Source organism: Takifugu flavidus, chromosome 14, assembly GCF_003711565.1.
Source record: "Takifugu flavidus isolate HTHZ2018 chromosome 14, ASM371156v2, whole genome shotgun sequence".
Taxonomy (NCBI): domain Eukaryota; kingdom Metazoa; phylum Chordata; class Actinopteri; order Tetraodontiformes; family Tetraodontidae; genus Takifugu; species Takifugu flavidus.
The window spans coordinates 14,586,270-14,602,670 of record NC_079533.1 but is presented as its reverse complement, the minus strand read 5'-3'; the positions used below and the strand labels follow the sequence as shown (position 1 = coordinate 14,602,670).

General features: G+C 47.1%; 1 protein-coding gene, 1 long non-coding RNA gene and 5 other non-coding genes across 8 annotated transcripts in view; 1 reads left to right on the top strand and 6 right to left on the bottom strand.

Moving 5' to 3' along the window:
• The window catches only part of sgcd (sarcoglycan, delta (dystrophin-associated glycoprotein)), a 113,931-nt gene that overhangs the window by 80,242 nt on the left and 17,288 nt on the right, over nucleotides 1-16,401 (top strand). For both annotated transcript variants that reach the window (XM_057054138.1, XM_057054137.1), the window contains 3 exons: nucleotides 157-258; nucleotides 2,813-2,900; nucleotides 4,218-4,337. In XM_057054138.1, coding sequence (XP_056910118.1) covers nucleotides 157-258; nucleotides 2,813-2,900; nucleotides 4,218-4,337 — 310 coding nt within the window. The remainder of the gene's footprint in view (nucleotides 1-156; nucleotides 259-2,812; nucleotides 2,901-4,217; nucleotides 4,338-16,401) is intronic.
• On the bottom strand, nucleotides 8,576-10,073 carry LOC130537370 (uncharacterized). The gene is made up of 2 exons (XR_008953609.1): nucleotides 9,119-10,073; nucleotides 8,576-8,965 (listed from the first exon to the last, which is right to left on the bottom strand). It is a non-coding gene; the product is annotated as an uncharacterized LOC130537370 (long non-coding RNA).
• On the bottom strand, nucleotides 10,605-10,686 carry trnas-gcu (transfer RNA serine (anticodon GCU)). The gene has a single exon. It is a non-coding gene; the product is annotated as a tRNA-Ser (tRNA).
• Nucleotides 11,415-11,496, bottom strand: trnas-gcu (transfer RNA serine (anticodon GCU)). The gene has a single exon. It is a non-coding gene; the product is annotated as a tRNA-Ser (tRNA).
• Nucleotides 13,240-13,321, bottom strand: trnas-gcu (transfer RNA serine (anticodon GCU)). The gene has a single exon. It is a non-coding gene; the product is annotated as a tRNA-Ser (tRNA).
• Nucleotides 13,938-14,019, bottom strand: trnas-gcu (transfer RNA serine (anticodon GCU)). Its single transcript has one exon. It is a non-coding gene; the product is annotated as a tRNA-Ser (tRNA).
• On the bottom strand, nucleotides 14,742-14,823 carry trnas-gcu (transfer RNA serine (anticodon GCU)). The gene has a single exon. It is a non-coding gene; the product is annotated as a tRNA-Ser (tRNA).

The following is a 16,401-nucleotide window of genomic DNA, read 5'->3' as shown; positions in this document are numbered from 1 at the left end:
TGATGATGATGATGAGAATGATGATGATGATGATGATGATGATGATGATGATGATGATGATGATGATGATGATGATAATGCTGCTGGTGATGATGATGAGAATGATGATGATGATGCTTAATCGCTGCTGACGCTGATCGTGTCTCCTGTCCACAGGACGGGATGGGCAACCTCAGAATCACGGAGAAGGGCCTGAAACTGGAGGGACCCTCCGAGTTCCTCAAACCTCTCTATGCCAAAGAAATCCAGTCCAAACCAGTAAGTTTTCCTCTCCGTCACAATAAAACAAGCTGGGTCAGGAGTTCTGGGATAAAATGGGAGTTTTTGAGAAGGAAAAGCAACAAACTGGAGTAAAAACTGTTAATAGAAGCTGTGACAGGACGTTGAGCCGCTCTGAGCCATCAGAGTTCAGGAGCAGGAACTTCCCGTCTCACCTCATCCTGCTCAGAAGGTCCGACAGGACGTGGCAGCGAGCGCCACATGGCCTCGCCGGCAGAGCTGCTCCGCCCTGGCACCGCCTCGCCTTCTTTTCTGACTGAATCTCTGCTTAAATCTGTAAATCTGGGAAAGTTCTGCTCTCAAGGTCGACTTTTTCTTCACGTACTGAAGGAAACCTGATCAAAAACCTGTTTTTTTGATCACTCCGTCCCAACAGGACTGTGAGTAAATGAGGATCAGACGCCCGTTTGAATGAAAGTGCACCGATTAGAAGAATTTTTAGAACCAGAGCACCAAGAAAAGCGTAAAAGAACCAAAAAGAAGCACAAACGTCGTCTTTTCACGCCTGATCCCAGACAGGCGCGTTTTAACGTTATTAAATGGAGAAAATGTGGCTGAGCCAAAGTTCCAAGTCTGAAATCGAGCGGCGGATCAACACTTGAACGGCTCACCTTGACTTATTGATGAAGAACCTCCCCTGCTGTTCCAGCCAAACCCCAGTTGAGGAACAGCTGCTCTCTTTAAACGGAGAGGAGGAGCAACGTAAACACAGAACGGAGGGATGAAATCAGGAGGAGGAAACGAAGCAAACGTCATCACTTCACACCCAAGCACTGTTGCCCAGATGTGCACTTGCTCCGCCCCTTTTATCAAGTATGAAAGCCATCTGCTCCGAACTCACACACTTCCCTGTTCCCTGCCCACTAGATAGGGAGCAGAGGCGAGAGCACCACTTAGTGAATTCACTAATAAACTGAAAATCTGACCTTCCCTTAGGACTTTCTTTCATGATTAAAGAGTTTTTTTAATGCTTGCTGAGGATAAGAGGACTAGTTAGTGCACTAGAGTATAGACGTACTACATCCGTGAGGTTGGGGCAGATACCGTATTTTCTGGACTATAGGTCGCTCCGGAGTTTAAGTCGCACTAGCCAAAAAATGCATAATAAAGAAGAAAAATAGATATATAAGTCGCACTGGACTATAAGTCGCATTTTGGCGGAAAATTTATTTGATAAAATCCGAGACCAAGAACATACATTTCATCTTGAAAGGCAATTAGCATGGATTAGCAATAGGGTTACGGTATGCTAACGTAACAAATTCAGCTACATGACCCGCAACGAACTGAGTACGTGTCTGCTTTGTTAACGTAACATATTAACACTTATTCAGATAACTATAGCATAAAGAACATCCGAGCAAGTTTACCAAACAATCAAGTCTAACTCCATAGACGAAGCACCGCTTCTTCTTCTGCGTCGATAAAGGAACTCGTTCCTCAGTACACACGCCTAGAGCGCCCTCTTGTGGTTGTCAGTGTGAAAATAACAAACATGTGAAATTTTGTAATAATGTATTTATATAAGTCACTCCAGAGTACATGTCGCACCCCCTGACAAACTATGAAAAAAAGTGCGACTTATAGTCTGGAAAATATGGTAGGTATCCCACAATGCATTTCCCTGCAGTACTGATGTATAAAAGTACATACTTCGGAAGTCTGTACTTGTGTACTCAAAGCATCAGCTAAATGTGTATAGCCAAACAGCAGCGGTACAATGCTACGTAGTTAAGCTACAGCTATGCTAACTATAACCTGACATCCGTGTAGCTGCATCCATCACTCAGTACATCGTTATATTATCTCAGTGAAAATCCCACCGACAATGGCAAACAGGGAAACACAGATTTGATCGTGTGCAGTTTAAGAAGACGGACCCGTCTGTCGCTGGACCTCAGGATTAATGAGCAGCGCAGCAACAAAATGGATGAACAGTAGCCAAACCGGTTCAGAGGCCGGTTTGATTATCCAGCCGTTCGCTCTGATCCAACCACCCCGACACAAGTCCAGATCTGTTTACACAGGCCGGGCTGATTGAAAGGCCGACACGCCGCCCCTCCAAGAACGCACTCCGTCTCGTAGAGATTTAAATCACCCGGGGAGCTTCCCCTCGCTCTGCTGTCTGTGGGAAAAAATTCTATTCCTCCCGCTCTAACTGGGTTTCTCTCTCGGCTTATCTTCTCCGTCTCGGTGTGAGAAGATCCCTGCTGGGAGTAATATGGTCTGCTGCATTAGTAACTAAGAGAAGAGGGAAATGGAGTGAATCAGAGCCACAACAACCACAAAACAAACACACCCGCAGCACTCAAACAGGCCCTGGGCCCCCCTGCAGCCCTCCAAGGCATCTCTGTATATTAAATAGACTAGAGCAGGAAAACAATGCAAAGGGATTGAAGCATTAGCTCAGGCCTGTTAGCGTAGCGTTGAAGCGTAAACACCCTCTTAGCTTTGATTGACCTTTAATTCTTGGACCTCCTGAATGATGCAGATTGCTGTTCACACGTTGCCGCTGTGGTCCGTGTCTCCGCAGGGCCGCCCGCTCTTCCTGCAGTCGTCCAGAAACGTGTCAGTCAACGTCGTCAACGGCAACAACCAGCTCCTCACGCAGCTCGTGACAGGTGAGTCCGCGGCAGGGCGGCGAGCGCTTTCTTGCTTTCCCCTTTGATGGCTTCCTTTGGCGTGTTGCCTCACTCGGCTGTCGCGTTGACCCGGCAACGGCGGCGAAATCAAAGGCAGCAGAAGGCAAACACAGTGTTCCATATTAACAGAAGGAGAAGACAGGCGCTAATGCTAGCTTTAGCAAGCGCTGTCAAAATGCCCTGGTAAGACAACACCTGCTGTTAACCAAGGATGGATGCGTGGACCTCATGGCTTATCTTAGTGGTTTACGGGAATCAGCGCTCTGTTTCCTACGATGGCGTCGTCTAAGGACACCGCAGCGTAGAGACTTTGTTTGTGCACACACAACTGAGCACTGACATTTGCTCTCTGGGTCACAGAAGCAGGAAGCCGCCATTTGTCCGTGCTTCAGGTCCCCGACGGAGAGCCGCGGAATCGATCGCAGGCCTGTCGATTCTGCTGCCGCCGGCGCCGCCTGAGTTAAAGCAATCTGGAGCTAGCCATATTTTCCATTTCTGGCACCTTCGGAGGGTCCAGTGATCCTCCTGTTTCCAGCTGCCTTTTTGCTGGAATGTGCTTCTCCTCTCGCGTTGCCGTGGGAACCTTTCTCACCCGCAGGACACATTTGGGGAATATTGTTTCTTTATTATTTCATCACAAACCTCTTGAAGCTTTTGGCTTCTTTCCCGACAGTGTTGTGGTGCTCAGGGCGTCTGGTATGTGATGAATGATGAGTTGTTGTTGTTGTTTTCAGCTCAGAAGCTCAAAGACTTCAGACTTTTTCTGTTGTATGAACCAAAAACGAAAGATTGACTTCATCCCTGATGGCGACAGTGATGGAATTCACATTTAAGACGGAAAGACAAATTAGAGAAAAGCGCAAATGCTGAATATACCTCCAAATGTACTGAAACAAGCTAAAATGCTGAGCTAATTTTTGCTAATTAATCTGTCCATTTATTCAGATTTTTATGACTAAAAAAATAGTTTTATACATTTGAAATTCAGGGATTTGACCTAAAAATAAAATAAGGCATTACCTCGTTTTAGCATATTCTGGCTAATTAGCATTTAGCGCCCAAGTAACATGAGTTAGATGGGTCACTCTAGTCTGTGAGGGCTGGATTCAGAACATGTCCTAGAACGTGTTTAGCCTTTCATGCTAGCAAAATAAGGTTTTCCACAAACACCCTGCAAAGTCATAGAGGAATTAGAAATCCGCCACGTTGTCCCAGGAAGTCTCTGCAGAGTCGTTGTGGGTGTATTTAAACATCACAGGATCAAACCTCCATCACTCTGTGTGTGTTCGGTTTTAGGATCCAGCGGGTTTCAAGCACGAGGGAAGATGTTTGAAGTCAAATCCACCTCTGGGAAGCTGCTCTTCTCCGCCGACGAGCAAGAGGTGGTGGTGGGCGCCGAGCGGCTGCGAGTGATGGGTGAGTGACCGTCTGCCGGCCTCCGGAGGGTTCTCACGCGATCAGAGAGCACCCGTCTTTTAGCCCGGCTCTTCTTTGAAGGTACCGAAGGCCTGAAAGTGGAAGGAGAGTTTTGGGATGTATGATTTGACTTTGAGTGTTGGTTCATGAAAGGAAGCGGAGTTTCTCCTCAAGTGCAGCGTCCCAGCTGGAAGTGAACCCTGCGCTTACGCAACAGGGCTGACATGTGTCAGGCTGAAATAGAATAAATTCAGGGTGCGGTAATGTAATGCTTATATTAGCATCATAAGCAGTCAGGGCTCAGATCTCTGCTGTGAGAACTCCTGTCTGAGAGGAATAAGATGACACCTACCAGGAGGGGATGAAGCCTGGGGTTTTAAGGCTTTTCCCACAGACAGGCGCTGCGGCGCCGGCGTCCGCCGACAGCTCGTATTTGTCAACACGCGCTCAGAGACGGAAGGTGGCGAGTCGCCCTCGCTCAGATGAGTTTCCGTGCTCGCGGGCGGGAGATAGGGAGTGACGGAGCTCGTCCTCACTGAGGATTTCCTGAGAGAGCGGGAGGGCGGGGCCCAGCGCCGCCAAGGCAGAATTAGCTTATGCATGTGGGGAAATGAACCTGTAGAGGCGCAGCATGGCCTGATGGGAAACGTGGCCGCCGGAAGGCTTCAACGTATCCTGTTTTAAAAGCATCCTATTTGATCCCTGTAGCCGGCTTTAGGGCCCTCTGGAGGAAGCTGTTCGATGAAAAGGGTTGCGGAAAGCTCTAATGCACACGAGGTTAAAGCGGCGAGTTCACCGCGTTCCCTGACCGGACACGTCGGAGACGGAAATGAGTCGGCGAGACTGACGAGTCGTTAAAATAGATCCTGGGAGATGAAGTTATTTTTTGCAGCATGAATGTTTTTCGCCTTTTCTGCCTTCTCTTATTTGCTGCTGCGGTTTTTCCCTCTTTTGGTTCTTTTGCTCATCTCCATTTGTCACTATCGTCCCGTCCGCCCACCCATCCTTCCATCCATTCGGCCTCATTAATAGATAAACAGATAATTGAAGTTTCTCACTGTTGACTGGGCTCCACATTTCCACTTAAAAGCTCCCCTGGGCGTGCTCGCCCTCACTGATACGGACCTTTCAGACACTCTGCCAGCAATTACTCTTCGTCACCCTCATCTGCATTCATTTAGGTGCTTTCTGGCCTCAGAGAGTCACAGTTCATTACTGTCACCCACTCGTCTTCACAAAAGGAGATAGAGACGCAGGATGGGAAGCGACGAGTAAACAGGTGGCATTATGGGCTGTTTTTGAGCCGGTGTCTATGTCATCGTTTCACCTTTACAGACGTAGCATTTGTTAAAACCTTATTAAAGCACAAAGAAGGTAATGAAGCTAAAAGGTCTTCATAAAGGAAGTAAGAAGAAGTAGAAGACGTTTGATTGGCAGTGATGTTAGCGTTTAACGTAAAAGACGTTTGATCGGCTGTGATGTTAGCGTTTAACGTAGAAGACGTTTGATCGACTGTGATGTTAGCGTTTAACGTAGAAGACGTTTGATTGGCAGTGATGTTAGCGTTTAACGTGACGGGAACAAGTTGTCGTGTCTTTTCTGGGTGCAGTTGGCTGATAAATAACCTCCCTGGTGCACTTTAACCCAAAGAGACTTTTAAAACAAAAGCAACAACAAAATGAACATCGGAATGAACTTCTTTTTTTTTAAACTCACACACAGAAACCGTCACTTGGGAAGGGGCCCAACTGGTACGTGGTGACGTGCTAATTCATCCGGATGGATCTACGGATCTGCTGCCTTTTGTCAGGCATCTGTCATTACCAAGAATCCTAATCTGACAAAGTGATCAAAGTGTGTGATAATTTCACAGCCTTGTTAATGTAAAGTTAATTAAAATGACACCATTTCTGTCTTTTTGGTTCTGATTCATGTTAAATTCTGGTTTTGGGAGGCGTTGGGAATGGTTTGAGGGACTAAGGGAGTAAAGGTAAAGCAGAAACAGATGGAGGGAACAGTAATGATTTGCCAATTACTCCATTTCCACGCATATATTTGATGAAGGCACTCAGGGCTACGAGGCTAATCAAACACCTCCGTACCTGCTGCCTCAGCAGCCCCTCGAGTCCCGACTGGCTCCTGTTCAAAAAGCGTGTGTTCATGTCTCTGATTATTTTATTAAACTGTGTCTACATGTGTGTTTTATCCTGCACAGCTGCTGCTGGCTGAGCCAAAAAAGCTGCCGGTAACTTGCCTGAACTTTTGCGCTAGTTCCAGAACAATCGTTTTCTTTTTCATGTTTAAATAGAGGGAAAACGTTCCCGTATTCATCCGTCTTTGGTGAGGGTCCGTGTTTCGGTCCGTTAGTCTCTGGAAAAAAGATTCCAAACTCATGTTGGAAAAGCTAGCATCGTCTCATAATCATCGGAGAATTAGCGTAGCGACCTAATTTTTGTGGTCGTAAATCAATTTATATCCGCCACGTTTGTTTGTGCTCATAAACGCCTTTTTTCCCGTCTGGCCAGCTGGTTCTGGTGATTTAAGTCGACCAGCAGACAAACAGACATCAGAATAACAGTGATGACTATTATAGATGTCTGTAAGTCAGAACACTCTATATTTAACAGTATTTCTGTGAGTGTTTAAAGTTGCTCCGGTTTGGCCCAAACAGCCAGAGAACCAGTTCATCTCACTCTTGCTAAGCGTGGTTTTGCGTCAGGAAAAATCGAAACTGCTGCTGGGATTTGTTGGTTTTCCACCTGCTCACGGTGACCTTTGACCCCGCAGTGTTGCGTGCAGGTTGGCCCTCAGCAGTTGTGGGCGGAGCAACCCGTCTGTGCCCAGCGTGCAGGGGTGGAGGGTGGAGGGGTGTCCAGAGGACGGAGGGGTATCCAGAGGATGGAGGGGTGTCCAGAGAGGGGAGGGGTCGTCCAGAGAGTGGAGGGGTGTCCAGAGAGTGGCAGGGTGTCCAGAGGGTGGAGGGTCGTCCAGAGAGTGGAGGGGTGTCCAGAGAGTGGAGGGGTGTCCAGAGAGTGGAGGGGTGTCAGCTCTACCCTCTTGATCTGAGCTAGCATCTCTGCTGGCCTTTATCACTCATCTCAACAAGGTGGCGCTCTTCACTCAACCCCTTTTCTCACCGCTACTCTCCAGGCTGCAGATGAATTCATCCCCCGGCAGCAGCACAAATGCCCCCGCGGGGGGTAAAAGAGAGCCTATGAGCGGGCAGTGACGGGGGAGGCGGGTAATTGGAGGAGCGAGTCCACCTCCTGCTCCCTCTGCAGGAGGCGTGTTTCCAGCGGCGGCTCTGCTTTGAGGCTGAGTGATTACCACTCCACATCACTGGGATCTTTCAGGAATCCAGGATGGTTGAGTGATTACAGGAAGACGTCGCCAAAGAAAAAAGGTTTTCATCTTCATCGTTTGTGTGTCCTTTCAAACAGGCAGGCCTTGCGTGGCCGACGGCGCCGGGCCTTGTCTCCGAGATGGAGATCAGAGGGAGGCGGCAGTCACGGTCGATACCACCGTGTTTGCATTTACGAGCTGGAAACTCGCCTCTTTGCATCCCGATCGTTCGGAGCGGAGAGCCTCAGAGTGAGAATTTAAAGGCTTTGTGAGGTTTAAAGGGCGTTCGTTACCACGTTGTCCATCAGCTGTAAAGATCGGAGCGTCGGGAAGCAGCCAGCCTGTTCTCAGCTTTCTTTTGATCTATCTGGCTAATTTAGACGCCATGCAGACGTTTGCTGCCGAAGACAGACGACTGAAAAGTGGATTATTTCAGATGATGAAAATGAAGCCCAATTATTTACAGAGATTAACCAGTCAGTAATTAAAAGCTTTCACTTGGGGAGGCAGTTTCACAGTAAACGTGCAGAAATCCTCCGTTTTCTCTCATTTAATGTGGGTGACATCATCAACAGACTGGACCTACTGGTATTGACTCCATGCTAACAGGGTATGAACACGTAGCCTCTTCTTCAGGTATCACCAAGGTGGTAAAATCCCCATTTTGTCTCTGGAGACCCAGCAGGTCTAAACCCAAACTGGTTACCTCGGTCACTGGACTCCGCAGAACCGTAACGGACCATTTCTTTAACGTAAGGCTACATTCTGAGCACCTTCATCAGCTGTGAGCTCATTTTTCACCAGAATTTGTCCGATGGAGTCGGGAGCTGTTTTTGTTGTTATTGAGGTTATGACCTGTAAAAATAAATAAATAAATCAAACACACAGCCAAAACATTATCACCAAAATCACCTTTAATGGAAGGAGATAGACAGGAAGTGTTTGAGGGGTGAGCTGGTCCTCTGCTCTTGTACAGGCAGCAGATCTTTGCCTTTTAAAAGTTTCCTCCAGCTGTTTTATTCTCTGCACTTTTCTCCGCCTCGTGGCTCCACAGTGGCCTGAGGGCGAAGGCTCCGCGGGCACCTCTGGTTTTAGCATCCCACATTAGCATGCCCTGTGCGAGCCTGCCTGGAAGGTCCGTTCCTGCACTTCCTTCCTTCATGGCCACTTTTAGTGATGATGATGAGAACAAGTGAGTCAGGTGGAGGATTCCAATCCACCGAAGTGTTCAAGACTTGTTTTATGAAGTTCTGTCCAACATCTGCAGCGTTCGTACTCGGGAGCCGCTGCAGCAGAAGATAAACACACCAAAGTTCTACTATAATTAGAAGAATCAACATTTAAGGTAACCCCCCCACACATACATTTAATACAGCTGTCAGACATAAAGATAAAAAGATAATCCGCTGAACTAAATGCAGCTACTGAATAATCCTCACCTTCTATCAAACTTCAGTCGTAAATCCTCCCCAAAGGTTTCGGTCCCATTTTATTCCCAGCTGTCCGTCTTTAAGAGTGGACACCGTTAAGCCGTAATAAGACCATAAAAAGACCCTTCAGAGTTACTGCGGTGGGGGGGCAGTCGCGGCGGGGAATTTATTTAAGGCGAAGGACTCCACTTTCCTGGGTTTTACCTGCGAGTGTCTGTGTGACCTTTGGGTTCCTGACAGCTGGCAGCATTAAGGAGGTGATGAAGAGTCCGTCTGAGCCTGGTGACGGTGTATGGAGACGGATGAGGAGAAAACTTCCCAAAGAAGAAGCCAAAACATCTGAAGTGGAGGTCATGACCTCCGCCAGCTCCACAGGACTCAAACACCAGATTTAAACTACAATTTTGCAGTAGAGGAGACCTTCTGTCTGCTTTGACCTGATCCACTTTGGGGGCCTTTAAGAACCAATCAGGTGTTTCTGCAACACAAGATCTCGTCCCCCTGAAATTTACTCCAAATTTCATCTATTTAATCTCTACTAGCACGCTCCAAGTGCCTAGATGTGCACTTGCTTCACCCATTTTATGACGCAGCAAGCGGGAACCTGGGACAGCAATGTATCCCACAATGCATTTTACCTTGGGCAGCAGCAGCAGTAGTGGTAGAAAGTATATTCCAGGGTATGTAGTCCACAAGTCCGTCCCTGTGTACGGAGTATTGAGAAACAGGTTAGTAGTGTTCCCTGACTCTCTGGCCTACTTCCTGTTGGTTTGAGCACTGAACAGACAACAATAATCGTTGTCCCAGTTGTCTCCCTTCCCAACCAAGGATCAGGTGAGGTGTCTGAATTGTCTGGAAAAATGTGACATATCAATCAATCAATCCTTATTTATAGAGCGTCTGTTACAATCAAAATTGTCTCTAGGCGCTTTCCAGAATCCCAGGGCCTGACCCCCAGCAAGCAACAGTGGCAAGGAAAAACTCCCCTTTAACAGGAAGAAACCTTGAGCAGGACCAGGCTCATGTAGGGGGACCCTCCTGCTGATGGGGGGCTGGGTAGAGAGAGGAGAGGAGAGGAGAGGAGTGGAGTGGAGTGGACTGGACTGGACTGGACTGGACTGGACTGTTATTTAATCTCCTCCCTTCTCCTCCCACTTCAGAAGCTTCATCAGTTCTAAACTAACCAGTCTAAACCAGTCTCTATCAGCTATTTATAGACTTACAGCATTGTTGTGATTGTTCTTTGCTCCAACTCTGCAGAGTTTTTCTTCTCCTTCATGGGTTTAGTAAAAGCCAAACTGGGATAAGCAGAACTTTCTAAGGACGTGGCTCTTCTCCTTCACAAACATAGAGTTCGTTTAGGGTGCGTGTAACACCCATGTTATAATGTTAAACCGTGAGGGACTGACAGCTTCATCAGCAGGTGGTCACCACATGCCTCACAGGTGAAATCCCAAACCAGTGATCACCATTGTGATCTATAAACAGAAAACTGCGACGAGGATGGGATTTGAACCCACGCATGCAGAGCACAATGGATTAGCAGTCCATCGCCTTAACCTCTCAGCCACCTCATCTTGTCTTGCTATATGACATAATTAAGCCACACCCACATCCTGGACAAAGCAAGACAACCCGCTGCAGATGGGTCCATCACCTGAGTCTCTCAGCCACAAAATCTTCTGCTGTGACATCATGAAATGATGCCCATCGGCATGACACAAGAGAAAACTGTGAAGATGTCAGATCTTTGGAAAACATTTTCTATTTTTTGACTGATTAACATGTAGTCATAGATGGAGGTCAATAGTTTTCACTTGTTAGTGGTGGTTAATTGGCTGGTGGTCATTCATGGTCGTGAGTAGTAAGATCTTCTCTTCAGCCTGAAACAGATCAACTGGACTGTTTTTTTAAGACATCTCCTCCCTTCTCCTCCCACTTCAGAAGCTTCATCAGTTCTAACTAACCAGTCTAAACCAGTCTCTATCAGCTATTTATAGACTTACAGCATTGTTGTGATTGTTCTTTACTCCAACTCTGCAGAGTTTCTTCTCCTTCATGGGTTTAGTAAAAGCCAAACGGGGATAAGCAGAACTTTCTAAAGACGTGGCTCTTCTCCTTCACAAACATACAGTTTCGTTTAGGGTGTGTGTAACACCCATGTTATAATCTTAACACGTGTTCATTCAGTGTGAACCTCTGAGGGACTGACAGCTTCATCAGCAGGTGGTCACCACATGTCTCACAGGTGAAACCCCAAACCAGCAGTCAGTGATCACCATTGTGATCGATAAATGGGAAAGTGCGACGAGGATGGGATTCGAACCCACGCGTGCAGAGCACAATGGATTAGCAGTCCATCGCCTTAACCTCTCGGCCACCTCGTCTTGTGGCCTGGTATGACATCATTAAGCCACGCCCACATCCTGGACAAAGCAAGCAAACCCACTGCAGATGGGTCACATGTCAGATTCCTGGCAATGACTTTTTAGTTTGCTTCACGACCTTTTGGTGGAGATCATGAAGCTGCGGCTACAGTCTCCTGATCTCAGCCTTGTTGGAGCATCTATGATTGCTTCAGTTGTCTCATGCAGTCTGGAATAGAGAGGCTGACAGTCATCACCATGGTTACCTGGATGTTTGTGGCAATTCTGGTGAAATCTGCAACACAATGCGAACAATTGTGAATCTGTCAGGCTGATGTGGAGATGTTGCTCTCCACTCCTGCAGCTGGGTTCCAGTGGTCTCGATGGGTCTCTGAGTTCTCCACCATCACCATTGTGAACCATTAATGTAAAACTGCGATGAGGATGGGATTAAACCCACGCGTGCAGAGCACAACGGATCGCCATAACCTCCATCGCCATAACCTCTCGGTCACATCTTGTTTTAGCTATTTCATCATCAGGCCATCAGCAGAAACATCCCACATCAGACAAAAACGCGACAGACATTTAGAAGATAGTTTGAATATTTGGACTGATTATCTTAATATGTTCTAAGGCATTTGTTACTCATTAAAGTTCTTATGAGGAGGTTTCAGCATTAGCATGAACAAAGATCCCCTGAACAAAGTTAAAATTGTTTTTTTCTCATGTGTGAAAGGTGAAGGGGCTGGAGCCAACATGTTTGCAGTCATTTCCTTTAGCAGTCCGCATCTTAGATGAGCTTCAGATCTTCTCGGTCAGTGATCACTCTCGAACCCTTGAGAAAAATCGGCGACGAGGATGGGATTCAAACCCACGCATGCAGAGCACAATGGATTAGCAGTCCATCGCCTTAACCTCTCCTCGCCACCTCGTCTTGTGGCTGGGTGTGACATCATTAAGCCACGCCCACATACTGGACAAAGCAAGCAAACCCACTGCAGATGGGTCACATGTCAGATTCCTGGTGATGACTTTTTAGTTTGCTTCACGACCTTTTGGTGGAGATCATGAAGCTGCGTCTACAGTCTCCTCATCTCAGCCTTGTTGGAGCATCTATGATTGCTTTAGTTGTCTCATGCGGTCTGGAATAGAGAGGCTGACAGTCATTACCATGGTTACCTGGATGTTTGTGGCAATTCTGGTGAAATCAGCAACACAATGGGAACAATTGTGAATCTGTCAGGCTGGTCTGGAGATGTTGCTCTCCACTCCTGCAGCTGGGCTCCAGTGGTCTCGATGGGTCTCTGAGTTCTCCACCAACATCATTGTGATAAATGTAAAACAGCGACTCGGATGGGACTCAAACCCATGCATGCAGATTACAATGGATTAGCAGTCCATCACTTTAGACTCTCGGTCACCTCATGTTGTTTTAGCTATGTCATCATCAGGCCATCAGCAGAAACATCCCACATCAGACCAAAACATTGCAGACATTTCGAAAATAGTTTGAATATTTGGACTGATTATCTTGATATGTTCTAAGGCCTTTGTTACTCATTAGAATTCTTATGAGGAGGTTTCAGCATTAGCATGAACAAAAATCCCCTGAACAAAGTTGAAATTGGTTTTCTCTCATGTGTGAAAGGTGAAGGGGCTGGAACCAACATGTTTGCAGTCATTTCCTTTAGCGGTCCGCATCTTAGATGAGCTTCAGATCTTCTCAGTCAGTGATCACTCTCGAACTCTTGAAAAAAACTGCGACGAGGATGGGATTCGAACCCACGCGCGCAGAGCACAATGGATTAGCAGTCCATCGCCTTAACCTCTCGGCCACCTCGTTTGTGTGCTCATATGACCTAATTAGGCCACACCCACATCCTGGACAAAGCAAGACAACCCCTGCAGAGATGGGTCCATCACCTGAATCTGTCAGGCTGATCTGGAGATGTTGCTCTCCACTCCTGCAGCTGGGCTTCAGTGGTCTCGATGGGTCTCTGAGTTCTCCACCATCACCATTGTGAACCATAAATGCAAAACTGCGATGAGGATGGGATTAAACCCACGCGTGCAGAGCGCAACGGATCGCCATAACCTCCATCGCCATAACCTCTCGGTCACATCTTGTTTTTGCGAGGACATCATCAGGCCATCAGCAGAAACATCCCACATCAGACAAAAACGCGACAGACATTTAGAAGATAGTTTGAATATTTGGACTGATTATCTTGATATGTTCTAAGGCATTTGTTACTCATTAAAGTTCTTATGAGGAGGTTTCACCATTAGCATGAACAAAAATCCCCTGAACAAAGTTAAAATTGGTTTTCTCTCATGTGTGAAAGGTGAAGGGGCTGGAACCAACATGTTTGCAGTCATTTCCTTTAGCGGTCCGCATCTTAGATGAGCTTCAGATCTTCTCAGTCAGTGATCACTCTTGAACTCTTGAGAAAAAACTGCGACGAGGATGGGATTCTAACCCACGCGCACAGAGCACAATGGATTAGCAGTCCATTGCCTTAACCTCTCGGCCACCTCGTCTTGTGTGCTCATATGACCTAATTAGGCCACACCCACATCCTGGACAAAGCAAGACAACCCGCTGCAGATGGGTCCATCACCTGAGTCTCTCAGCCACAAAATCTTCTGCTGTGACATCATGAAATGATGCCCATCGGCATGACACAAGAGAAAACTGTGGAGATGTCAGATCTTTGGAAAACATTTTCTATTTTTTGACTGATTAACATGTAGTCGTAGATGGAGGTCAATAGTTTTCGCTTGTTAGTGGTGGTTAATTGGCTGGTGGTCATTCATGGTCGTGAGTAGTAAGATCTTCTCTTCAGCCTGAAACAGATCAACTGGACTGTTTTTTAAGACATCTCCCTTCTCCTCCACCTCAGAAGCTTAATCAGTTCTAAACTAACCAGTCTAAACCAGTCTCTATCAGCCATTTATAGACTTACAGCATTGTTGTGATTGTTCTTTACTCCAACTCTGCAGAGTTTCTTTTCCTTCATGGGTTTAGTAAAAGCCAAACTGGAATAAGCAGAACTTTCTAAAGACGTGGCTCTTCTCCTTCACAAACATACAGTTCGTTTAGGGTGTGTGTAACACCCATGTTATAATCTTAACATGTGTTCATTCAGTGTGAACTCTGAGGGACTGACAGCTTCATCAGCAGGTGGTCAGCACATGTCTCACAGGTGAAACCCCAAACCATCAGTCAGTGATCACCATTGTGATCTATAAATGGAAAAGTGCGACAAGGATGGGATTCGAACCCACGCGTGCAGAGCACAATGGATTAGCAGTCCATCGCCTTAACCTCTCGGCCACCTCGTCTTGTGGCTGGGTATGACATCATTAAGCCATGCCCACATCCTGGACAAAGCAAGCAAACCCACTGCAGATGGGTCACATGTCAGATTCCTGGCGATGACTTTTTAGTTTGCTTCACGACCTTTTGGTGGAGATCATGAAGCTGCGTCTACAGTCTCCTGATCTCAGCCTTGTTGGAGCATCAGTGATTGTTTTAGTTCTCTCATGTACATTTCTGTAAAACATTGAAGGTGGTGTTCTTCAAGATGTCACAATGCAGACTGGAATAGAGAGGCTGACAGTCATCACCATGGTTACCTGGATGTTTGTGGACATTTTGGTAAAATCTGTCAGGCTGATCTGGAGATGTTGCTCTCCACTCCTGCAGCTGGGCTTCAGTGGTCTTGATGGGTCTCTAAATTCTCCACCATTATCATTGTGAACCATAAATGTAAAACTGCGACGAGGATGCCCCTCCTGGGCTACCACCTTACCTTGGTGGAGGGGTTTGTGTGTCCCAATGATCCTCGGAGCTCTGTTGTCTGGGGCTTTCTTCCCCTGGTAGGGCCACCCATGGGAAACAGGTCTTATGTGAGGGATCAGACAATGTGTAGCCCTTGACCCCCTAATGACGAGTAACAATATTGGTTCTAAGTTTCCCTTGCCCCGATGCAGATCACCCCCCTCCTGGAGCCAGGCCTTGGGGCAGGGCGTTTGCGAGCACCTGGTGGATCTCTGCCCATGGAGTCCGGCCGGGCACAGCTGGAAGAGGCAACATGGGATCATCTTCCTGTGGGTTAACCACCTGCAGGGGGGGACAAGGAGGTCACGTGCATTGTGTGGCAGCCGAAGGCAGCGATCTTGGAACCATAAATGTAAAACAGCGACGGGGATGGGATTCAAACCCACGCGTTTAGAGCACAATGGATTAGCAGTCCATCGCCTTAACCTGTCGGACACCTCGTCTTGTGGCCTGACATGACTTCATTAAGCCACGCCCACATCCTGGACAAAGCAAGCAAACCCACTGCAGATGGGTCACATGTCAGATTCCTGGCGATGACTTTTTAGTTTGCTTCACTACCTTTTGGTGGAGATCATGAAGCTGCGTCTACAGTCTCCTGATCTCAGCCTTGTTGGAGCATCTATGATTGCTTTAGTTGTCTCATGCGGTCTGGAATAGAGAGGCTGACAGTCATCACCATGGTTACCTGGATGTTTGTGGCAATTCTGGTGAAATCTGCAACACAATGAGAACAATTGTGAATCTGTCAGGCTGATGTGGAGATGTTGCTCTCCACTCCTGCAGCTGGGTTCCAGTGGTCTTGATGGGTCTCTGAGTTCTCCACCAACATCATTGTGATAAATGTAAAACAGCGATGAGGATGGGACTCAAACCCATGCATGCAGATTACAATGGATTAGCAGTCCATCACTTTAAACTCTCGGTCACCTCATCTTGTTTTAGCTATGTCATCATCCAGCCATCAGCAGAAACATCCCACATCAGACCAAAACACTGCAGACATTTCGAAAATAGTTTGAATATTTGGACTGATTATCTTGATATGTTCTAAGGCAGGGGTGCCCAACTAGTCAGAG